Source organism: Macaca thibetana, chromosome 7, assembly GCF_024542745.1.
Source record: "Macaca thibetana thibetana isolate TM-01 chromosome 7, ASM2454274v1, whole genome shotgun sequence".
NCBI lineage: Eukaryota > Metazoa > Chordata > Mammalia > Primates > Cercopithecidae > Macaca > Macaca thibetana.
In genome coordinates, this window is record NC_065584.1 from 34,550,482 (window position 1) to 34,575,676 (window position 25,195).

General features: G+C 39.6%; 1 protein-coding gene across 1 annotated transcript in view; it reads right to left on the reverse strand.

Moving 5' to 3' along the window:
- Positions 1-1,617: 1,617 nt before the first annotated feature.
- RBM25 (RNA binding motif protein 25) overlaps positions 1,618-25,195 on the reverse strand; it is a 67,066-nt gene continuing 43,488 nt past the window's right edge. Inside the window, exons 8-19 of the mRNA XM_050798690.1 lie at positions 24,303-24,356; positions 23,986-24,069; positions 20,273-20,559; positions 17,633-17,855; positions 17,430-17,519; positions 17,156-17,229; positions 15,216-15,366; positions 12,127-12,451; positions 11,480-11,754; positions 11,035-11,133; positions 8,658-8,705; positions 1,618-3,276 (exon numbers count right to left, since the gene is read on the reverse strand). Coding sequence (XP_050654647.1) covers positions 3,184-3,276; positions 8,658-8,705; positions 11,035-11,133; positions 11,480-11,754; positions 12,127-12,451; positions 15,216-15,366; positions 17,156-17,229; positions 17,430-17,519; positions 17,633-17,855; positions 20,273-20,559; positions 23,986-24,069; positions 24,303-24,356 — 1,803 coding nt within the window. The 3' untranslated portion in view covers positions 1,618-3,183. The remainder of the gene's footprint in view (positions 3,277-8,657; positions 8,706-11,034; positions 11,134-11,479; positions 11,755-12,126; positions 12,452-15,215; positions 15,367-17,155; positions 17,230-17,429; positions 17,520-17,632; positions 17,856-20,272; positions 20,560-23,985; positions 24,070-24,302; positions 24,357-25,195) is intronic.

Below are 25,195 nucleotides of genomic sequence, written 5' to 3' on the forward strand. Positions count from 1 at the left end.
GTTCTTAACATGTTCATGCTTTGGCCAGGCAAGGTAGCTCATGCCTGTAATCCCAGCACTTTGGGAGGCTGAGGTGGGTGGATCACCTGAGGTCAGGAGTTCGAGACCAGCCTGGCCGACAAGGTGAAATCCTGTCTCTACTAAAAATACAAAAAATTAGCTGGGCGTGGTGTTGGGCGCCTGTAATCCCAGCTACTCAGAAAACTGAAGCAGAGAATCTCCAGAACCCAGGAGGCGGAGGCTGCAGTGGGCCGAGCTCGTGCCATTGTACTCCATCCTGGGCGACAAAAGCACAACTCCCATATCACCAAAACAAAAAAAAAACACACACAAAAAAAACAAAAAACAAAAAAAACACCCTCCCTCCAACCAAAAAGAAAAAAACACCAAAAAAAGATTTTCATGCTCTTTATATAACAATTTGAAAGGGCAAAACGAATTCATACTGTATAAGGTTTTCAAACTAAAATTAATTCATGGGTTTATGGTAAAATTAACCCACAAAGTTCAAGCAACTTAATAGAAATTTCTGATGTGTATTTCCAGACACTAGAATATGCCTGTTTAATGGCTAATTCTTTATATATACAATTCTAAAAAACAAGCAACTCTGACAATCTAAAGGCTTTTACTGAAGCTTGGTTACAAAACATGATTTAAACTGGCATTAAGCGATTAACAGTTTCTACCACATTTATTATAACAATTTTCACTCTGCTGCCGAAACTTTAATATACGAACTTGCACAAATTCATTTATTTAGTTGAGGTCCTGCCGCAAACCTCACTGGAGATGTTATGCAGTACACAGTACATCTCCCCAAAGGTTTCAGATTAAGAGATCTCCCTTGTTTTTAGAGTGGCCCTTTAAGATAAGTATAGTTGACAGAGCAGGAGAAGAAACCAAGCAAAGAAAATCAAATCTACCTGAATAAACCTTCATGTTAATAGTGGCTAAATAAAAACAACATAATATGATGCCTTAGAAACAGCAACTGTGCAGTACGTTAAGAAAAGACAGACATGGCCAGGTGTGGTGGCTCAAGCCTGTAATCCCAGCACTTTGGGAGGCCGAGACGGGCAGATCACGAGGTCAGGAGATCGAGACCATCCTGGCTAACACAGTGAAACCCCGTCTCTACTAAAAAAATACAAAAAACTAGCCGGGCAAGGTGGTGGGCGCCTGTAGTCCCAGCTACATGGGAGGCTGAGGCAGGAGAATGGCGTAAACCCGGGAGGCGGAGCTTGCAGTGAGCTGAGATCTAGCCACTGCACTCCAGCCTGGGCGACAGAGCGAGACTCCGTCTCAACAACAACAAAAAAGAAAAACAAAAAGAAAAGACAGACACAATAAACTGCTGGAACAAGGTCTTAGGCTGGGGGTGTGTCTGAGAAAAGACTGAAAAATAAACGAAAATGGCAAAGGGCATCTTTTCTGAAATTTTCCGTCGAGAAACCAGAATTTAAAATAAAAAAGAGGCATTTCCATAGATGTATAGCAGATTCATCCAAAATAATGTAAATGGCTTCCTTGACCTTTAGATACCAATAGTCATAAAAATCAAGTCCATAAAAAATTCAGCCCATATTTTTAAGTTTTCTAGTATGCACCACACAATTACAACATGATGCCATTTATTTACATGATTCTGAAAGAACATGAGTCCCCAGGATCAAATATATACATTTTTAATATTTGAAATATTTACATAATGGAACCACATCAGGGTTCGAGGGTAAGAACAGTGTTTTCAAATGTCCTCTCGAGGTGTGTTTAAAAAAAAAAAAAAAAAAAATCCAGTAATCCAAAGCTCACATTATGCTTTTCTAACAGGCCAATCTTTACCTTTCTTTTAAATAAGTATTCAGACATGGGAACAGCTGCATCTAATTTGTGTGAAAAGCTGTTTAAAACTTGTTACATTTTCAGGTAATTTTACTCCCTGGTGAAATTCTGATCTACAACAAAGAAAGCCCCAGGAATTTATCTCAGCACATCATCAGTATAGTTTTAAACACTAATGAGCCAAGGTAAAACAAGATACAAACCTTCTACAAGACAAAAATGAAAACAAAAAGTTAGTGGTTGGTAACTGCCTTGAATGATTTACCTTTATCCTTAAATAAGATGTAAACTTACAAATTGCCGAGCAGAATACCTATCATGTTTGTAAAACTCTCATTGTCTGTCAATTTGCCTAATTTTACTTCATTTTTTTGTTTTGTTTTAAAGGGGGTTTTCACTTATACTTTTGGTGTGATGAATTTTTTGTTAAATAAAGGGATATAATAGATTTCAACTAAGGACCAATTAGTGCAAAAATCCATTTAATACAACTCTCCAGTATTTTAGGATATGCCTCATTTCTGAGCAATAAAATTAAAGGGAAAAATCACTATGATCCACATTCCTTTAAAAGAGAAGCTGATGCAGCCAGCTTATTAAAAAGAAAACCCCATCCAGTTAGCAGACTATTGCTCACGATACGAGAATACCATGCTCTGGGAAACTAATAACCTAATTATAACAGACATTTTAGGCTGGAACAATATCATTTTTCCTTTACAATTCTATTCTTTAGTTAGGAAATGTTTTAAGGACCCCACCAAAGCAAATTAGGGAAAAGAAAGACTTTTACACATACATTCACAAACACATTCATACAGAAATACAGTAGGAATGGATTGTCTGCTAATTTTTGCATTCCAATTTTAAACTCCATGCCTTCACAAGGGCTTGCCATTTCTGATCAAAAGAGAGTGGGAGTGGTTAATAGTTTATGACTGGTGTTTTCAATTAAAATTGTTCATGTTGGTTCCTATACAGTACATTTCAATATTAAGTGCAATTCTGCAAAATAATTGGGGAGTCGTTTTAATATTTACAAGAAACAAATCAGCAGAACAAGATTATTATTAGATAGGCTGTGTACAGTAGCTGCGGCTTATAAAACATACCAGTAATTTGTACCTGGAGAGTATAAAGAGAACCAAGGATTCAGATGACTTTACAACCAAGGGAGTACACAGGGCAACAACAAATTAGAGGACCAAAAAATTCACATTTTCTACAATAAAAAAAAATTACAAATCTCACAATGTCTTCAAAGACAAAGAAAAATTCAAAGTCCTTAAAAGGGTGGCGAAGAAGAAACCTGAAATGGAACTCTTAATATAAAAAGTTTTACTTCACAAGACCAATTTTCTTGGCTTCTGTTTCATATATCAATAATCTCCACATTTTGACTATAAAAACTTCTGCTTCTTCATCAAGTACCTAAAGAGGAAACAAAACAGCAACACATGTAAGAGAAGCAATCATCAACATCTGCCAACAACAGTGACCAGTATAAAGTTTTTTATCCACTGACAATAAGCACTTATTACTTAAATGCTAGTTAAGATTGGTTTAGTGGTGGGGCACGGTGGCTCACACCTGTAATCCCAGCACTTTGGGACACTGAGGCGGGCAGATAACAAGGTCAGGAGATTGAGACCATCCTGGCTAACACAGTGAAACCCCATCTCTACTAAAAATATAAAAACTTAGCCAGGCGTGGCAGCCTGTGCCTGTATTCCCAGCTGCTGGGGAGGCTGAGTCAGGAGAATGGCGTGAACCCGGGAGGTGGAGCTTGCAGTGAGCCAAGATCACGCCACTGCACTCCAGCCTAGGCGACAGAGCAAGACTCCATCTCAAAAAAAAAAAAAAAAGTTTTAAGGTTGTTTTGAGGGGATAAATGAGATTCTGTATTGTTATTACATAGTTGTATATTTCGTTCTTCTTAAATTACTACGTTCTTTATAACACGTATTTGTTTTCCTTAGAAAGTAGTTTTACTTTCAGTAAAATGACTTAAAGAAAATTTGTCCAGTGTGAGAAATGTATTATTAATAAATAGTAAATGGGCCGGGCACAGTGGCTCACACCTGTAATCCCAGTACTTTGGGAGGCTGAGGCAGGCGGATCACCTGAGGTCAAGAGTTCAAGACCAGCCTGGCCAACATGGCAAAACCCCATCTCTCCTAAAAATACAAAAATTAGCTGGGTATGGTGGCAGGAACCTGTAATCCCAGCTACTTGGGAGGCTGAGGTAGGAGAATCGCTTGAACCTAGAAGGCGGAGGTTGCAGTGAGCCAAGATCATGTCATTGCACTCCAGCCTGGGCAACAAGAGCGAAACTCCTCGTCTCTAAATAAATAAATAGTAAATGTAAATTACCAACAACAAAAAAAATCATTCAAAATTCCATGGCTTACTAAACACAAACAGTACAATATTTTTGTGATCCCCCTTTTATTCTTTTATTTTACCTTTACAGATACTGCATTTATACACGTCTGACAAAACTACTTCCCAAGGAAACCACATGCTTTTCATAAAGAACATAGTAATTTAAAAAGAACTAAACAAATACACAATTACATAATAACAATACAGAATTTCATTTATCCCCCAAAACACAACCTCACAAACTTTTTTTTTTTCCCTGGAGACAGGATCTCTCTTGTCACCCAGCCTGGAGTACAGTGGCGTGATCATGGTGCACTGCAGCCTTGACCTCCCAGCCTAAAGTGATCCTCCCACCTCAGTCTCACCAGTAGCTGGGACTAGAGGTGTGCACCACTACTCCTGGCTACATTTTTGTGCTTTTTAAATAGAGACAGGGTCTCCCTGTGTTGCCCAGGCTGGTCTCAAACTCCTGGGCTCAAGCAATCTGCCCACCGTGGTCTTCCAAAGTGCTGGGATTACAGGTTTGAGCTGCTGTGCACAGCCCAACCGTGCCATCTTAACTAGCATTTATTGTGTACTCGACACTAAAGTGAACATTAAATGAGGATATAAGTAGTACAGTGTTCAGAATACAGTAAACAGAATAAGCAAACACAATCATCATCATGGGGCACACATGACTACTAAGTAACAAGTCTTCCAGTGGTGGACAAGGAAATTGTCTTCCTCTCTACTTGTGAATTAGGGTCCTTGTGTCCCCATCACTATTCCTGCCATCATCCCATACACACATCTGGCCCTCTACATTATGGCTGCTGTGAGGTGAAATGGACTACTCTGCTCCCTTCTAAAGGGGGCAGCTATGACTGTGCTCCAGAAGTGTGGCCTAGAGTTGCCAGGTCTTCATAGAGGAGGCTTGTGGTAGGAATTTAGAGTACTCAATCTCTAGTCAGACTACATAGGTTCAAATTCTCTAGTCAGACTACATAGGTTCAAACTGCAGTGCTGCCTCTTACTCAGCGATAGGTCCTTGGTTGGGTTACTTAACCTGAGCCTCAGTTTCCTCATCTCTAAAGCGGAGGGGATGTAGCTACATACCATAGCAGTAGGTACTAAGTGGGAATTAAAAGAGATGGTATGTAGTTAAGTGCTCTGAAAAGTGTCTGGTATGTAACAAGTACTTAATAAATACCTAGGAGAAGGCTGGGCACAGTGCCTCACGCCTCTAATCCCAGCACTTTGGGAGGCCTAGGTGGGCAGATCACCTGAGGTCAGGAGTTTGAGACCAGCCGGGCCAACATGGTGAAACCCATCTCTACAAAAATTACAAAATTTAGCCAGGCGTGGCTAAATTTTAGTCTCTACAAAAATACAAAAATTAGCCAGGCGTGGAGGTGGGCACCTGTAATCCCAACTACTTGGGAGGCTGAGGCAGGAGAACTGCTTGAACCCAAGAAGTGGAGGTTACAGTGAGCCAAGATCATGCCACTGCCACTCCATACAGCCTGAAAAACAGAGCAAGACTCTGTCTCAAACAAACAAAAGAAATTAAAAAAAAAAAAGAAATTTGTCGCTTTCTCAATGATGGCAATTAATTAAAGAACTTTTGATCAGATTTCTATGAGCCAGATTTGACCTTCGTTTAAGAACTCTGTTGTAACACTAATCCACATCTGAGTCACACTTCAGGGAGATGTAGGCACAAAATGCAACCAAACTTCATTTAATTTACATAAAATGAAAAAGATACAATAGAAAGAAGTCAGACTTTTGTTCAGAGTAAAACAGTACTCAGGCTAAAAATTCAGTCTCCTCATTTATTCAAGAAATATTTACAAGGCCCCTGAGCTTTTTAGCGGAGCTGTTTGACAACACTAGCTCAACTGGTTTCCTCTCATTCTAACCAACAATGAGCCACAAAATCATAAACAGTGGTCTAAATACACTCCAAATATCAATGTATTACAACAGATCAAAAAATCTAAAATTAACACTGACATGTAATCTTTACTGTGATAGGAACTCTGCTGAGGCCAAACACTGGAACACTGTTTCATTTAAAACATGTCTTCACTCAGGCCTAACTAGGACACCCTCTATTCCAAGAAAAACAGGGCTGGAAGCTTCAGGAAAGTTCAGAATCCAGCCCTAAGGACTGAAATCTATTCACATTTCTCCTTTCCTCTGAGGCAATGAAGTTTTCACAAATGTTTTATCAGGTGTTCTAAACGACAGCTGCATCAAGCTAGCTAGGCAGCAGAATAACATTCTAAAACCAGAATGTTATCTGGCTTTAGACACCATAAAATGCCTGGCCACAAAGCAGCTTGAACTCACAATTCTTCTTTTTGACTATAAACCCCACTATGTCCCTCCCTGACATCTTTGGTGGCAGTTCCAACTGCAAGTACTGCCAGTCATCTACCATTTCATATCATGTTTGATGATCCTTACTTACTCATCTTCCCATTGCTGCCTTCTCGCTCTGCCCTTTGGACTCCTGTTCTATTTTATACTACACACCAACAACTAAATTAGGGTTTTCCTCTTAACAGAAAACCTCCTCTGTCTCCTAAAGCCCTGGCACTTCTCGGGCAGTCTCTCACTCTCAATGTCAGTCTCCACAGGAATGACTGGTGGGTCTTCGCTGTTTCTTTCTTGGCAAAAAAAATAACAACTCCATGGACGTTCATGAGCTCTCACCACCTTATCCATTGCAAGAGCAGCTATCTGGCAAGTATCTTATCTTCCCCCCACTTAAATGAGTGCTCTGGCAACTATTTCCAGTATTTCTCTCCAATCTGACTCCCAATACCCAGGAATTTCCCACAGTCATACTGTGCACCTTGCCATCGTCTGGACTGACCTACCACAGACTTGAACTTTCTACACTCTTGACCATAACCTCTTCTTTCAGTTGTTTTATTACAATTCACCTTCAACAACTTCACTGGAATCACTAGTCCTTAATTCATTCAAACCACCAGCTCCATTCAGGTATTATTTTCTTCTCTTCCTAACTTGGAGATCATAGTTCATTCAATCTCTTGCTCAACCTTTACCATCAATTATCTTCTCCTTTCCTTGTTTCACAAAATCAGTGTTAACTACATGCTACCACTGACTGTAATCCCAAATTAAATGCAACGAGGATTTGACATTCACTGTCAGTACAACAAGTGTTTGGATACCTGTCCAAAAACCAGCATATATATACAACCTTGTGGCCAAAAAGAAGGAAATAGTGTCCTTTACAGGGTCATGGATGGAACTGGAGGCCACTATCCTTAGCAAACTAACACAGGAACAGAAAACCAAATACAGCATGTTCTCACTTATAAGTGGGAGCTAAATGATGAGAAAACATGAACCAAGAGAGGGGAACAACACACAAGGTGGCCTATCGTAGGGTGGAGGGTGGCAGGAGGGAGAGGATCAGGAAAAATAACTAATGACTACTAGGCTTAATACCTGGGCGATGAAATAATCTGTTCAACAAACCCCCAGGCACAAGTTTACCTACGTAACAAAACTGCACATGTATCCAACTTAAAAAACACACACACATACACACACACAACTACATGTCTCAGTTTCTGTGGTAATCCCTGTGATGCTTAACCTAACTGCTATCAATGCCATCAGATGTTCTATCTCCTCTACCTCCATTATCGTTTCTACATATCTAATTCAAACAAGTACATCAAGGTTTCAGTATCTGTATATCTGTCTCTCTGCTACTACAGGTCATTTGTTCTACATTATGCTTCTAGCACATTGTGCTGGGCATAGGGAAAACATGAATGGAACTGGTGGAAAAGAATAAAGCCCTATTTATTTATTTAGAGATGGGGTCTCACTCTGTCACCAGGCTGGAGTGCAGTGGTGCAATCTCGGCTCACTGCAACCTCCACCTCACAGGTACAAGTGATTCTCCTGCCTCAGCCTCCCCGAGTAGCTGGGAATACAGGCGCACGCCACCATGCACAGCTAATTTTTGTATTTTTCATAGAGACAGGGTTTCACCATGTTGGTCAGGATGGTCTCGATCTTTTGACCTTGTGATTCACCCACCTCAGTATCCCAAAGTACTGGGATCACAGGCATGAGCCACTGCACTCAGCCCCTCAAGTTTTAATTCAGGCCTAAAAAAGATTCTGGAACAAAGGCAGGAAGTGAATCAAATTCAAAAGTGAGTTTATATAGATGTTAATTAAAATATTAATAATAGTGCATTTCTGGCCAGGTGTAGTGGCTCATGTCTGTAATCTCAACACTCTGTGAGGCTGAGGCAGAAGGATCACTTGAGCCTAGGAATTCAAGACTACCCTGGGCAACATAGTGAGACCCCATCTATATTTTAAGACAAAAAAAAATTTTTTTTTTTTTTAATTAAAAGAAATAAAAATAGTGAATTTCTAACTTACCATAGCAACATCATCTAAAATGCTCTGGGGTGAACTATGAGCCATAACCTAAAAGAGAAAAATAATTGTCACATTAAAAATAAATAAAAATTAACAATATAGTCAAGAAATTTTAAGGTATGAATCCTCAAATTCAGACAGGAGTTTCTTGTGACTAAGGAACCATTCTATAAATGTTTTAATTTTCAGAATATCATTCTTCAATGAAAGAGGCACCAAAACCTGGAATCTTAATCTCTATAGCTGTCTGTAGTCTAATTTTAAGTCAAATCTGACACAAGTTTTTTTTTTTTTTTTTTTTGAGACGGAATCCTGCTCTGTCACCCAGGCGCAGTGATGCTATCTCAGCTCACTGCAAGCTCCGCCTTCTGGGTTTACGCCATTCTCCTGCCTCAGCCTCCCAAGTAGCTGGGACTACAAGTGCCTGCCACCAAGCCCGGCTAATTTTTTGTATTTTTAGTAGAGATGGGGTTTCACCGTGTTAGCCAAGATGTTAGCCAGGATGGTCTCAATCTCCTGACCTCGTGATCTGCCCGCCTCAGCCTCCCGAAGTACTGGGATTACAGGCATGAGCCACCGCGCCCGGCCTTGACACAAGTTTTAATGCCACAATAATTACAAGTTAGAGAAGGCAGAGTAAATTTACTGTTCATATCAAAAGAGCACTGCTAGCAGAAAAATACCTTAGCTATACCTTTATAGAAATACGGTGTTTCTACTATGTTAACTGTTCTATTAAAGTTAAGACTATGTTTTCAGGAGACAATGGGAAGATATACCTTAGTGGTTAAGAGCATGGGTTTCAGAGGCTAGACTCAGTATACAACATAGCCAAGACACAACTTCTCCTTAAACCTCAATTTCTTCATGTATAAAATGGGTATAACATTCATGACAGACACATTCTAACAGTGTTATGTTAAAAGAAGTTTTTTTTTTTTTTTTTTTGAGACAGAGCTTTACTCTTATCGCACAGGCTGGAGTGCAATGGCGTGATCACAGCTCACTTCAACCTCCACCTCCCGGGTTCAAGTGATTCTCCTGCCTCAGCCTCCAGAGTAGCTGGGAATACAGGGGCCCACCATCATGCTCACCCTATTTTTGACTTTTTAGTAAAGACGGGGTTTTACCATGTCGGCCAGGCTGGTCTCGAACTTGTGACCACAAGTGTTCTGCCCCGTTGGCCTCCCAAAGTGCAGGAATTACAAGGCTTGGGCCACCACTTTGCTAACATTTTATAGAACTTTATCTTCAGCTAGCGTGATGGCTCACGCCTTGTAATCCCTGCACTTTGGGAGGCCAACGCGGGCAGATCACTTGAGGTCAGGAGTTCGAGACCAGCCTGGCCAATGTGGTGAAACCCCGTCTCTACTAAAAATATAAAAAATTAGCCTGGTGTAAACCAAACACTGCATGTTCTCACTCACAAGTGGGAGCTGAACAATGAAAACACATGGACACAGGGAAGGGAACATCACACAGCTGGGCCTGTGGCGGAGTTGGGGGCTAAGGGAGGGAGAACATTAGGAGAAATACCTAATGTAAATGATGGGTTGATGGGTGTAGCAAACCACCATGTTACACCTATGTAACAAACCTGCACATTCTGCATATGTACCCCAGAATTTAAAGTATAATTTTAAAAAAAAGAAAGAAAGAAAGAAAAAAAAAAAAATTAGCAGGGTGTGGTGGCATGTGCCTATAGTTCCGGCTTCTCAGGATCCTAAGGCAGGAGGATCACTTTAGGCTGGGCATTCAAAGCTGCAGTGAGCCATGATTGCGCCACTGCACTCCAGCGTGGGGGACAAAGCAAAACTCCGACTCAAAACAAAAAACAGCAACAACAACAAAAAACAAACAAAACACAATATCTGCCGAGAACACAGCCTGTCAGTCAATAAACACTGATCGTTACTATGATACGAAACGAACTATTTTCATCCTATCCAAAGGATGGGTGACTGACAAAGGAGTTGATAGCAAAAGCTACTGGCTATGTACATAAAATCTCAACATAATTATTCTAACCAAGACAAGAAGAAGATGGCATAGCATTCTCAGGGGCAGAAAGAGAGCACACAATTGGCAGTAACCAGCAATTCCACCCTCCTTAACCCACAGAAAGAAGAACACGTGGTGTGCAGAGTCTGAAGTTAGATGGAAGGGTTCATTAAAACAGACATAAATCTGCATCCACTGCAGTGAATAATGAAACACACCAAAAATAAAAATAACTTCTAAAAAGCAGATATAAATCACTTAATTGAACCTAAACCATCATGCAACTTGACTCTGTAAAATTTCTGCTCTTTTAAAAAGTGTCTAATATTTTAATATATAAAATAAAAGCTGGCATGGAAGAGAATAGAAGACTAACCTTAGAACAAACAAAATCAACTAATGTAGCTTCCTCTTCACCTATATATTCTATGATTTTCTTATTAATCCATGGTCTAATTCGACGTTCCATCAGTATCTACAAAACAAAGCATGGTTACTGAATTAAAGAATTGTAACTTGCAATCACAGTTATTAAAGCTTCATGATTTTTCCTGAGACTAAAATATGTTAATTCACAAGTTGAACTAAGACAGATATGTATCAAGATACAATCATCTGCTTTTAATAAGTCTTCAAGTACCACCAAAAAATTTTCCATTATTACTAATTTCTTGACCATGGCATTGAGTTGGTGTCAAGATGATCATCCCTACTTATTTGACATTAATAGAATCAAACGAGGTTTTTTTTCCTTCAAATGAATTTTTATGGCATATTCCAACTGTTCCCAATAACATGATGAAATATAATTTCCTACTCACAGAATCCACAATAGACCAATCCAGGGGATAAGCGAAGAGTTCAGGTTTGGCTGTAGGGATTTTCTCAATGAGACTCTTAATGTGTTTACGCTTTTCTTCAGTGTTTACAGTGCCTTTGGCTGCATTTTTATCATCTTCACCATAATCCAAGGGAACCAGTTTCCTTTTTCGGGGTACGTCATCACTGTCTTCATCCTCAAATTTGTTAAAGACACTATCTACAGGCAGTTTCTTTCTCTTCACAGAATTAGGCTGACCAGGACTATTGGAAGCACCTACAGTAAAAACACTCTCTTAGCATGATGACTTAATTTCCAAATGTTTCATTTTACAACCCACCATCCCTCAAAAGCAATGCAAAATATACTTCCACAAATCTTAGAGAAAGATCCCAACTGTAAAAAATAACTCACTACTCACAAGTGCTAGAAAATTAAACTTTTCACTTCTTCTCAGAACTCGAGGCAGCTGCAGATATAGGAGCACTAGTAAAACTATGAAAACAATCGTGAGCTAGAAAGGCATTTTTTAGTAATCTTCTATCTACCTAACCAAGCAAAAATATATATTTTTTTCCTTAAAGCACAATACAGGTATTTGCAGGGGTGAAGGGAAGAAAATAAAGAAGGAAGGAAATGCTAACGTACCCAGTTTAAGACTTAGTCCTATTTTTGGCCTATGCTCCTCAGGTTGCTGTTGATCTGGTGAGTTTTCATGAGGAATAATAATACCACAGGGAGACTCATCTCCAGGAGTGTTAGGTGTTGCATTGCCACTGGCAGAGGAAACAGACGGAGCAGAGCTGATGGGCCTCAGAGTAGGTTTCAGACAAGGCTTTTGCTCTGGCTCCTCTTCCTCTTCCATGGGTTCTTCTCGTTTTTCTTCTTTTTCTTGCTTTTCTTCTTCCTCCTCTTCTGATTCTGGCTCTTGCTTTATTTGTGGCTGCCTGCGCCTCTCAGCCTCTTGTTCCATCTAAAACCAAAACAATAATCTGATTAACTACAACTCTACACCATTCAACTTGATTTTTGTTTTACATTATCTCTTGTAAAATGTCTTTATGAAAAGAGAAAAAGCCAGGCGTGGTGGCTCACGCCTGTAATCCCAGCACTTTGGGAGGCCGCGGCAGGCAGATCACCTGAGGTCAGGAGTTTGAGACCAGCTTGGCCAACATGGTGAAACCCTGTCTCTACTGAAAATACAAAAATTAGCCAAGTGTGGTGGTGTGAGACTGTAATCCTAGCTACTCAGGAAGCTGAGGCAGGAGAATCGCTTGAACCTGGGAGGTGGAGGTTGCAGTGAGCCTCGCAGAATTGCACTACAGCCTGGGCAACAGAGCAAGACTCCATCTCAAAAAAAAAGAAAAAGAAAAAGAAAAAAAAAAGGACATGGGCAGTGGCTCAAACCTGGGTAAAACAGGAAAACCCCATCTCTACAAAAAAGTATAAAGAAGTTAGGCACTCTGCTCATACTTGTAAGTGTCCCAGACACTCAGGAGGTAGAGGCCTGAGGACCACTTGAGCCCAGGAGGCAGAGGGTGCAGTGAACCAAGATTCCACCACTGCACTCTAGCCTAGGCAACAAAGCCAGACTCTGTCTCAGGAAAAAAAAAAGGCCGGGCACGGTGGTTCGCGCCTGTAATCCCAGGACTCTGGCAGGCCAAGATGGGCGGATCACTTGGGGTCAGGAGTTCAAGACTAGCCTGATCAACATGGTAAAACCCCGTTGCCACTAAAAATACAAAAATTAGTCAGGAGTGGTGGCGCATGCCTGTAATCCCAGCTACTCGGGAGGCTGAGGCAAGAGAATTCCTGGAGCCTGGGAAGCGGAGTTTGCAGTGAGCCAAGATGACACCACTGTACTCCAGCCTGGGCGACAGAACGAGACCCCGTCTCAAAAAAATAAATAAATAAAAATAAAAATACAGGCCGGGCGCGGTGGCTCAAGCCTGTAATCCCAGCACTTTGGGAGGCCGAGACGGGCAGATCACGAGGTTAGGAGATCGAGACCATCCTGGCTAACACGGTGAAACCCCGTCTCTACTAAAAGATACAAAAAATTAGCCGGGCAAGGTGGCGGGCGCCTGTAGTCCCAGCTACATGGGAGGCTGAGGCAGGAGAATGGCGTGAACCCAGGAGGCGGAGCTTGCAGTGAGCTGAGATCCGGCCACTGCACTCCAGCCTGAGCGACACAGCGAGACTCCGTCTCAAAAAAAATAAAAATAAAAATACAAATACAAATACAAAAATTAGCCAGGCAAGGTGGCATGCACCTGTAATCCCTAATACTAACCAGCTACTTGGGTACCTGAGGCAGAAGAATTCCTTGAACCCAGGAGTCAGGGGCTGCAGTGAGCAGAGATCACACTATTGCACTCCAGTGTGGGCAAGAGAGCGAGACTCCATCTCAAAAACAAAAAAAAAAAAAAACAAAAAACAAAAAAGGAAACAGCTTTATTTTAAAAACAAAATACTGGCCGGGTGCGGTGGCTCACGCCAGTAATGCCAGCAGCACTTTGGGAGGCCGAGGCGGGTGGATCACCTGAGGTCAGGAGTTCGAGACCAGCCTGGACAACATGGTGAACCCCTGTCTCTACTAAGAAAACATAAAAAATTAGACAATCCCAGCTACTCCAGAGGCTGAGGCAGGAGAATCGCTTGAACCCGGGAGGCAGAGATTGTAGTGAGCCGAGATCACACCCATTGCACTCCAGGCTGGGTAACAAGAGTGAAACTCCATCTCAAAATAAATAAATAAAAACAAAATACTTTGAATGGCAATAGAGAAGGAATTTAAATCACAGAAAGTAAGTGTCAGAGCAAATTATAGGAAGAACAGGTTCAACTATAGAAATAACAGATTCTAGCAAAGTGGCATTAGAAGACATACAATAGGCCGGGCGCAGTGGCTCAAGCCTGTAATCCCAGCACTTTGGGAGGCCGAGGCGGGCAGATCACGAGGTCAGGAGATCGAGACCATCCTGGCTAACATGGTGAAACCCCGTCTCTACTAAAAAAATACAAAAAAAATAGCCGAGCGAGGTGGCGGGCACCTGTAGTCCCAGCTACTCGGGAGGCTGAGGCAGGAGAATGGCGTAAACTGGGGAGGTGGAGCTTGCAGTGAGCTGAGATCCAGCCACTGCACTCCAGCCTGGGCGACAGAGTGAGACTCCGTCTCAAAAAAAAAAAAAAAAAAAAAAAGACATACAATAGAATGGCCAGGTGCAGTGGCTCATGCCTGTAATCCCAGTACTTTGGGAGGCCGAGGCCAGTGATCACTTGAGGTAGACCAGCCTGGCCAACATGGTGAAACCCTGTCTCCAACTAACAATACAAAAATTAGCTGGGCGTGGTGGCGGGCACCTGTAATCCCAACTATTTGGGTAGTTGAGCCAGGAGAATAACTTGAACCCAGGAGGCAGAGGTTGCAGTGAGCTGAGATCGCACCACTGCACTCCTGCCTGGGAAGACAGAGCCAGACTCCATTAAAAAAAAAAAAAGACATACATAGAAAACAAATGAATAAGACATCCGCAGGATGTTTAGAATGAAGTTGTAAATCAACTAATACTGACAACTTGTGTAATTAAAGTACTAATAACGTTCCACAAAATAGCACGTTACATGGAGCATAAAATGCATTTCCCTTAACTATAAATTAAACTGCATCATAGTTGGCTTTAAGATGACATGATAACCTTAAAACAAAATCATGTGGATGGTGTATAGTATCTTACCCTCTGGAGCTCTGCATCTGGATCTGGATGCCCTTCTGCCAGAAGGCGCTGCCTGATTTCCTCAAGCTCCTCCTTCTCTCTCTTCCTATCTCGTTCATCTGCTTCCATTTCCTTTTCTCTATCACGCAATCTTTTCTGAAGAGCACTTCCTCTGTAAAAGTGAATGATAAAAGGCTTCATTTAATACTCAGATCATTGAGCAGTACACATGACATCTCCAACAGCACCTCTTTTCAATACTACAACCTGCATGCTAAGAGGTTAAAGAATGTCTTAATGTTCCATATTTATAGAACACACCAGAGTGTGTTCTCTACCTGTAAATGTATAACAAATAAGCATTATCTTGTCATTTACCACTACGTTCCCTTCATCCTTAAAGTCATTCTAATAAATGTTTAAAGAAGTAAAATAGGCCGGGCGCGGTGGCTCAAGCCTGTAATCCCAGCACTTTGGGAGGCCGAGGCGGGTGGATCACGAGGTCAGGAGATCGAGACTATCCTGGCTAACATGGTGAAACCCTGTCTCTACTAAGAATACAAAAAACTAGCCGGGCGTGGTGGCGGGCGCCTGTAGTCCCAGCTACTCGGGAGGCTGAGGCGGGAGAATGGCGTGAACCCGGGAGGCGGAGCTTGCAGTGAGCCGAGATCACGCCACTGCACTCCAGCCTGGGAGACACAGCGAGACTCCGTCTCAAAAAAAAAAAAAAAAAAAAAAAAAAGAAGTAAAATAGTCGCTTTCAGAAAGGCAGCTCACATTTTGTGCCTATTTCACAAGGAATACCCAACAAATAATTTTCATTTTCCTAGATACCAACCTAAAAAAATATATAAAGTAGCATTAGTAGCACTGAGAGTTCTGTATCCTCAATTTATTCACTTGTAAAAAATATCTCAGAAAGTAGTGCAGAATCAACAGAAAGCAGAGGTTCTCTCCTATCTAGCAGTTCATTACTTCTCAGAATGTTGACGTTATACATTGCCACTTTATGCTTCTAGCCTTCAATAATTTTACTGATTTCATGGCATTTTCTACAAAGCCAAATCCCTGGCACTCTTTAAATTTAAGCAACTAATTACAATGTTTTAATTATTTTGGCTATATTGTATTAAACTATATTAAATATCTTCACTATGATTGTATCATGTCAGACAAATTAGATAAAATACTACAGATAAAACAGAACTATAGATAAAATAGTATCAAGACACTGTCTATATCCCCAGGGAACTTACAGTTTGGATGGAAGGAAGAGCAAAACAAGCAATTTTGCCATAATGTCATAAATACTAGAATGAGAGTAGTTTGAAAATGCCATGGGAACAAAGAATGAGAGAAGGCAGTTGTCACACTCTTACTTCACAATAATGTATCAATTTGGAGATGGGGTGACAGACAGAGGTTAAATTGCTAGGAGACCAAAATTTCTAGACAAATCCAGATAGTTACAGAGATTAGTTGTAACTCGCTATAAAAATTGGACCTAGGAGACAGGTGTGGTAGCTCACACCTATAGTCCAACCTACTCAAGAGACTGCGAAGGGAGGATTGCTTGAGCCAAAGAATTCAAGGTTACAATGAACTATGATCATGCCACTGCATTCCAGCCAAGGTAAGACCCTGTCTCTAAAAAACATCAAGAAAAATTTTTAAAAATCAGACCTATTTACAACACACAAAGATAAAAATAGTATTATTTGATATAATACTATCATGGGCTCCCCTACTGCACAAAAGATGTATAGAAACGTTGATACTTTTCTGATAGGTCTTTTCTCCCAAGAAAACAGTATATTCGCTATAGAAGTAATTATTACACGGAATGTGAAAGTTTCTTGTTTTCTTATTCCACTTAGTGAACCTGCATCATCAACTGTGCGTATGGGAAAATACAGCTAATAAAAAACCAAGTAGGAGTCCATAGAACAAGCCTTCTTTACCTGTAATATTTGGGGTCATCTCTATCATCATCATAGTCTTCTAAAAATTCTTTTAGTCGTTTAGCTTCTTTGGCCTTTGAGGAAATAAGGACAATGTATAAAAATAACATAAAAGCAATAAAGATTACCCTTCCCTTTTCCGTGTAAACAGAATTAAATTATCCATGAACAGAGAAGCGTGTGCATTTCAATTATTAAGTTACTTGTAGTCAGCAGTGAAGATATAATCTGACTTTATACCTGAAAAATCACTTACTTTGGCCTAGAATCTTACCATTTCTCTTCTTCTTTCTTCTTCTCTTTCAGCTTCTTTCTCATATTCCCGGGTTTTCTTTCGTTCTCTGATTTCCCAATTCTTAAGGCGCTAAAAAAATTAAAATTTTGAAAGCTTTAAAAGTTTAGACATAGCGTTCTATAAATTTTGGTTAACCTATTAAGGGATATCAAGATAAGAATAAAAGCATTTGTTCAACTTACCTCTTGATAAGCAGCTTCTTTCTCTCGGAGTTTTCTTTCAAGTTTTCTTCGTTCATATGCATCTTCTTCATCTTCTTCTCGGTCCCGTTTTTTGTCTTTTTCTCTTTCTCGCTCCCGTTCCCTCTCTCGCTCTCTCTCTCGCTCCCGTTCTCGTTCTCGCTCTCGTTCTCTCTCTCTCTCTCTTTCCCGCTCTCGTTCCCTTTCACGATCTCTGCTTTTTTCTCTAATGTAAACAAAATATTTTACAAACCTGTCAGTCTACTTTCTGTTTTCAAGACCAAAGTAAAGGAGGACAACATACATTATGAAATAATATAAAATCTCACAGGCCAGAATCTAGCACTTGATTTCCAGAGAACTATATAACCTCTTCTACACTCACGAGAAAGACATAAATTGCAGTCACAAATCCTAAAATGCATTCTAATATCAATGTTAATGCTTAATGGTATGTCAGAAAACAAATACAATCTAAATATAAAATAGTTACAAATCATTAAAATGAATGATTAGTTAATGCCCATCATATACTGGAGTAACAGTCAATCCCCTGATGGTGTAAAACAGAAAAAAGGAAAACTGTTAATTCCCAAAAGAAATATGAAGGACTAATGAATATGTTAAGAGATAGTAAAATAATCTTTTGTTTAAAAAAAAAAAAAAAGAGATAGTTTAGCTTACTAGTAATCAAGGAGTAAGTGCTGGCAAACGTGGAAAACAGAGAATTTTGACATGTTGCATGGATTAAGTTAGAACTTTCATAAGTATCAGCACTGAAAGTCCTCAAATATTTAATTAGAATGATAAAATCTAATTCCAGCATTTTAAGAAGCTGAGGCAGGAGGCTTGCTTGAGGCCAAGAGGCATGGTGGCACGTGCCTGTAGTCCTGGCTACTCCAGAGGCTGATGTGGGAAGATCCTATGAAACCAGGACTTCGAGTTTACGGTGACCTATGATTACATCACCGCACTCCAATCAAGGTGACGGAGCACGCCTGTCTCCAAAAAAAAAAAAAAAAAAAAAAAAAAGGTAGTAAAACCAAACTGCAGATTATATATAGTATGGTGCCAAGGATCTAATCAAATAACTGCATGTATGTGTATTTAATAGGTATATATGAAATATACTCTTCATGGATACACTTATGCCATAAATATGAGAGATGGATTTTATACATACCAACCTCTCAATGACTGTATCAGGGATGGACAGAATGAAATAATTTTAATGCCTACTAAAGGTTGAGTTTCCAGTTCTAGTTCTAGCAATTAGGTGAAATGACCTAAAGTGGAACTCCCTCCAGCCATAATCAAGAAAGAAACTGCAACACAGTAATGTATATTTTAAAACTAGCTTGAAGAAAAAGGAGCTTTTTCTCTCTTCCTTGCTGCTTTCTCCTCTTCCTTTGTTCATGTTTGCTATACCTCATTGCTCAACAATGAGATGACTCATCAAAATAATTCAATATAAGGCCGGCCGTGGTGGCTCACACCTGTAATCCCAGCACTTTGGGAGGCTGAGGCGGGCAGATTACCTGAGCTCAGGAGTTCGAGACCAGCTGGGCAACATAGTAAAACCTGGTCTCTAAAAAAAAAAAAAATTCAAAAATTAGTCCGGGACAGTGGTATGTGCCTGTAGTCCCAGCTACTCGGGAGGCTGAAGCAGGAGAATTGCTTAAGCCTGGGAGGCAAAGGTTGCAATGAGCCAAGACTGCACCACTGCACTCCAACTTGGGTGACAGAACAAGACCATGCCTCAAAAAAAAAAAAAAAAAAAAAAAAAACCAATATAATTTAAAAATTTTAAATAAAAAATAAAACCTTCCAAAGAGCAAAATTACTAGGAGCCAGAGGTAGAGGTAGATAGTAAATTTATAGACAGAAAGATTAAGCTGTGGCAGTGCAGTGGGCTAAAAAATCAAATAAAAATGCTAGGGGCTAAAAAGATGTGGTGCTAGAGTTGATGTCTCAGTATACAGAACTTCAACGAAAATAACAACTTAAAAAATACCCACGGACCCAGGGAGACAGCAGGGAGTCATGTCTGCCCAGAACACTGAGTGGCCACTGTGTTTCTATAAAAAGTGGCTTCAGACAGAAATTAACCAGAGTTGAAAATTATTACTTTCACCCACAGTGAGTGAGAGTGTGCGTGTGTGTGTGTGAGAGAGAGAGAGAGAGAGAGCGCGAGAGAGACAAAGAAAGAGAGAGAGAGACAAAGACCATGTTGTCTCTAAAAAAAATTCTCAGGCCGGGCGCAGTGACTCACGCCTCTAGTCCTAGCACTTTGGGAGGCTGAGGCAGGTGGATCACTTGGGGCCAGGAGTTCAAAAACCAGGCTGATTAACATGGCAAAACCCCATCTCTACCAAAAATACAAAAAATTAGCTGGGCATGGTGGTATGAACCTGTAATCCCAGCAACTTGGGAGGGTGAGGAACGAGAATCACTTGAACCCAGGAGGTGGAGATTGCAGTGAGCCATGCTCAGCCACTGCAGTCCAGCCTGAGTGACAGAGTGAGAATGTCTCACACACACACAAAAAATCCTCTCATTCCATGAATGCAAATGGTACTCTGAAGGACTACCTGGTAGTTCTATAAAAGCTATTAGGAAACAGTAACTTCTGTAAAGACTTACCTTGATCGACTCCGATCCTTATTACGATCTGAGCTCCTTTCTCTATCCCGGTCACGATCTCTCTCTCGATCCCGATCTCGGTCTCTCTCTTTCGTCCGGTCACGGTCCCTATCCCGTTCTCGTTCCCGCTCCCGTTCTTTCTCCTTTTCTCGTTCACGTTCTCTTTCCCTTTCTCGTTCCCGTTCTCGCCTTTCTCGTTCCCTTTCACGCTCCCTCTCTCTTTCTCTCCGTTCTTTCTCAATTTCCTGTCTTTCTTTTTCCTTTTTGCCTTTCTCTTCTTCCAGTTTCTAGAAACCAATAAAAGCACTTTTAGAGTTAACTCTGTAGCTCCAGTATTCAGATTTTTCCCGGCGCAATGCCCAATATTGGGAACAAAAACACCAAACCACTGATACACTAATATTAAATACTTGTGGTTTTATGTGACAAATTAAACTGAAGCAATCACAAGACTAGAAAGATTTCGTGCAAAACCATATACTCTACACAGACCAGGAATCTCCAATCTTGGATGCTGGGAGATTGTGTCAGGTGTGGCTGGCCACTCAATGACTATGTACTAACTAAAATGACCATGAAGAATGTGGTGGTTCGAAATATTTTCTATAAATACTATCATTGGTTAAAACTCAACTCTGTCCATTATGGATTTCCGTAAATCCACAAGATGATTAATACTAATTAAAACCCCAGACTGCGCATTACCTCAAGTTGAGGGTTTCAAAGGGCAAGTGGTACAGAAGAATACCTATAATGCAACTAAATAATCTCTGCCCTCTGATTTGCCCACCCTCCAAAAGAAACACAAGCTGAATTCAGCCAAGAACTGCTTTATTATCTATGGAAACATTTACTCCCACCATTACAAGATGGACAGCCCACCAAATACAAAAAGTTTGAAAATCACTCACTTCAAGCAAAATATATGTAACTGTAATAGTTTCATTTAAAATATTTAAAAGCAATACACTTATGCCCATTATGCCTGTAAGACAATGAAAATATATTTACAATGATAAATCCATCCTTGGAAGGAATGATTGTGCATTAACTTACAGATGCTGTGCTAGGACATGGATCGCCAACACTGGATTAACCTTGCCTACAAGCTATGTTTCTGGGAGGAAGAGCAAGTACATGGTTCACAAATAAACCAAATAACAAAGTCAGACCCAGTTTGTACCCTGAAAAGATTACCAGTGTACCACACGGTTTCTACACAAACTCAGAAAAAAATATCCCAAACAGGTAAAACAATACAAAACACATTTATCCCTTTTGTTTCACGTTTAGTTTCACCAAAATGAAATTTTAAACTGCAACAATAAAATGTGCATTTTTCTTTTCTCAGTCATGTAATGCATTTAAAACAACTTTAAAAAGCAATCTTACCTGTCAGATACTCTCTTTCTCTTCCTCATGGATCAGAGAACTGATAGCAGGTTATGAAAGAAAAGCTAATGTATGAGCAACATATTCAGTTGCTGTGCCAGTCTGTATCGAAGTAGAATGCAGGCAAAGCCAAAACTGAATACATTGAAATTACAAAGGGATGAAATGAGATGACAGAAAGAGGACAGAAACTGACAGCTATTAAACGGGGAAAAAATCTCATTTCTGAAACAGTTCTAATGAATATAAAAATTTATATTGTAAAATGAGGCTAGACTATATAAAACTTACCTCAGTGGCATACACTTATAAAGAAATTTGTTTATTTCTGAAATAGATACTTACAGAATATTTTAGCTGTTCCAATACTAATTTTCCTGTAGAATTCCTCAATTTTTAATTCTTGCTTATTTCACTGTGCTCTTTATATTCAGTAATAAAAATAACCATTTGTTTCAGAACTCATTTCAAAAGTTTGATTCTAAGTAAATGAAAAAGTGAGTGAATCTAGTCCATACTAAATGTTTCCTAAAGTTTATATATGAGAGAGAGAGATATATACACATGTATATAAGTATATGTATACATGTAAACATATACATGTATTTTTTTAAATAAAGACTGGAGAAGGGAAATGAGGCGAGTCTAAAATCACGTAAGAAAGTAATGAAGAGGAAAGGACAGATTTTTAAAAAATCATAAATCTTACCTCATTCTCTCTTCAGACTCATCCGTGCTGTAAATGGACGCCCCCTGCCACGCTGATACCCTGACAGTCTGTGGTTATTTAATAAACTCATACCAAAACATGCAAAGGTTCACTGAGCTCATTTTTTGTTACTGAAGTTTCAAACAACCCTTTTAGCCAAACCACCCAATAAAAAAAAACTGTTTTGGTTTTTCATTTTGATCTCTTTTTATTTTGAAAAGACATTCTGAAAATTCAAAACATTCCCTCCAGTGAAATAATACTAAGGCAGTAAAATGCCTGACAGATTCCCAAACTTTAAAGCAAATATATTTTCAAATTTTTCTTAAAACATGATTTCCTCATAATTTACCAATAACATGACAGGGTTTAACAAATAAATAAAAAGAAAAAGGGGGTAAACCACACACACAACCATATACCATTTTTAAGCTTACTCGGTCCTGAATTTGAGTATTATACCTAACCAAAATTATTCATCTAAAATGATTTCCCATAGACCACCTTTTCAACTCTCAAAATTAATTTTGGGAGAATTATGTTTGTGCTCTTAAGACACATTTAATTCTTGAAAAAGCACTGTGTATATGAGCAAGGGCTGGGCATCTGGATAGTAAGTGTTCAGCAGCACTGATTCATTGGCATTATTTGTGAACTACAGATTTTGAAAGCAATGGGAAAAAGTAAGAATAAAAGAGAAAATGAACATTTAACATTTCACTGAGTTAAAGATCTCTCAGTCTATCAGTAAGAACCAGCAACACCTTATTATCTCTACCATCAAAATACATGTCATGCAGTGTTTGCATTGTACCGTCCAAAAGCATCATTTTCAACACCAGCGAACATTCACAGATGCACTGTCATTGAGAGAAGCTTCAAATAGGCAAAACTCGTGAGTGGGATTTACTATGCATAAATACCCATTTCCAAGCCAGTTACCCCTTTGCATATTTTTCTGAGGGGGCATCCATAAATATAATAAAAAACAGAAGCTCATACTTACATCCTATTCCTTGTTACTTTCCAAGCTGAGAGTTTCATCTTGCATTAGTCACCATATGATCTCTATCATAATGGTGGGGGTCAATGAATAGATTAGCTTTATGGGAATTTACAGTTCTTCCATGCATCTAAAATTTGGTAAGTCTGGTAACCACTGACCTACTTTTTAAAATCTCCCCCACTCAACTTAAATCTATACAAATATAAAATGTAAATTTTAATCTCAGCTCTCTAAAGAAAGGTAATCCTAAGATCAAGTTAAATAACTGCCCCCAGAAATACACTACAGTGTATGTTATCCTGCTGCCCCCTGAATCTAAGTCTGACCTTGATGTTTATGTTGAAATCTAAAAATAAAATTAGCTTCTATTCATATTAAAGTGAGATGACTGCAGAATAGTCAGTAACTGAAAAAACTAAGCACAATATGTCAAGGACTACTTTAATATGGTATTGGTCTTCTGTTTCTTTTTTCTATCTAAATATCAATTAAACCTATAAAAAGCATTTAAAATTATATTCTAATTTAAGGTTGTTTTTTTGTCTCTTTGCTTTGGATTCTGTAAAAAGTCTAGATTGGTATCAAGTGAAAAGACAAGAATACTACCTTATGTGTGTCTCTGAATTTGCTGATCTCTCGAGATATCAGGTCTCTTTTGTCTTCTTCCATTTCTATAGCATTTATATCCTCCTAAAAGAAAACGAGCAGAGGAGCTAATGAATAAAGAACAACCTACTTCAATATAAACAGCTAAAGGTTAGATATTCTGTATAAGTCTCAAAGAGTAAATAAGTAAATAGAACATCCACAATAACAAATCTAACAATCTAAAGTTAAATAGTGAAAAATCACAAAGACAAGAATGACAAATCAACAATCAGCAGTAAACACAGGTATTGTCAAAGCCTACAATTTAAACGAACCTTAGTGATGAGCGGATAAGGGATCAGTGGGGCCACTGGAAATCTGCGGAAAATCTGCGAAAAAATCCACCAAGAATCTTTTTTAAAAAAGAAAAACAGAGCTCATACTACTCTGCAAGGCAATGGCCTATACATTTACGACATGAACAATACAGTACACTTTTGTGATAATTTCTTGATTTCAAATTACTTGCGAATAAAAGTGATTTCACTCTCTTCACAATAACTGATCACACACCACCTCCTCTCTGGATACTCGAACACCCCCAAAAAATGGAAATATAGAAGGTGATCTCATAGTAGCAGGGCTTTCTAATCATACCAACAATATTTATCCATAACTCCTGCCACAGAGGAAGATTTTATTATCTCCTCCCAATCCATATCAAACAAATGTTATTTTTCTCCTTTCCCACTAATGAAGAAAGAGAAAGAATGAACTCTACAGGCCTCAATTACCCTGTACCTTACTGACCCTACCAATTACCATTCCTAATAGAATACACCTCATTAGAAAAGTTATGGGTCGGGCACGGTGGCTCACGCGGATCACGAGATCAGATCGACAACATCCTGGCTAACACAGTGAAACCCCATCTCTATTAAAAATACAAAAAAGCAGCCAGGCATGGTGGCTGAGGCAGGAGAGTTGCTTGAACCCGGGAGACAGAGCTTGCAGTGAGCCAAGATCGCAGCCACTGCACTCCAACCTGGGCAACCGAGTGAGACTCCATCTCAGTGGGGGGGAGGTGGGGGGAAGAACAAAAAAAGAAAGTTCTATGGCCAAATAAGTAAATACATACCAAATAATAAAAATGTATCTGGCCACAAAGAAAACTGAAGATGGCCTAAAAAGGCATTCAAATTTAAAATAATGTAAAATGTAACCATCC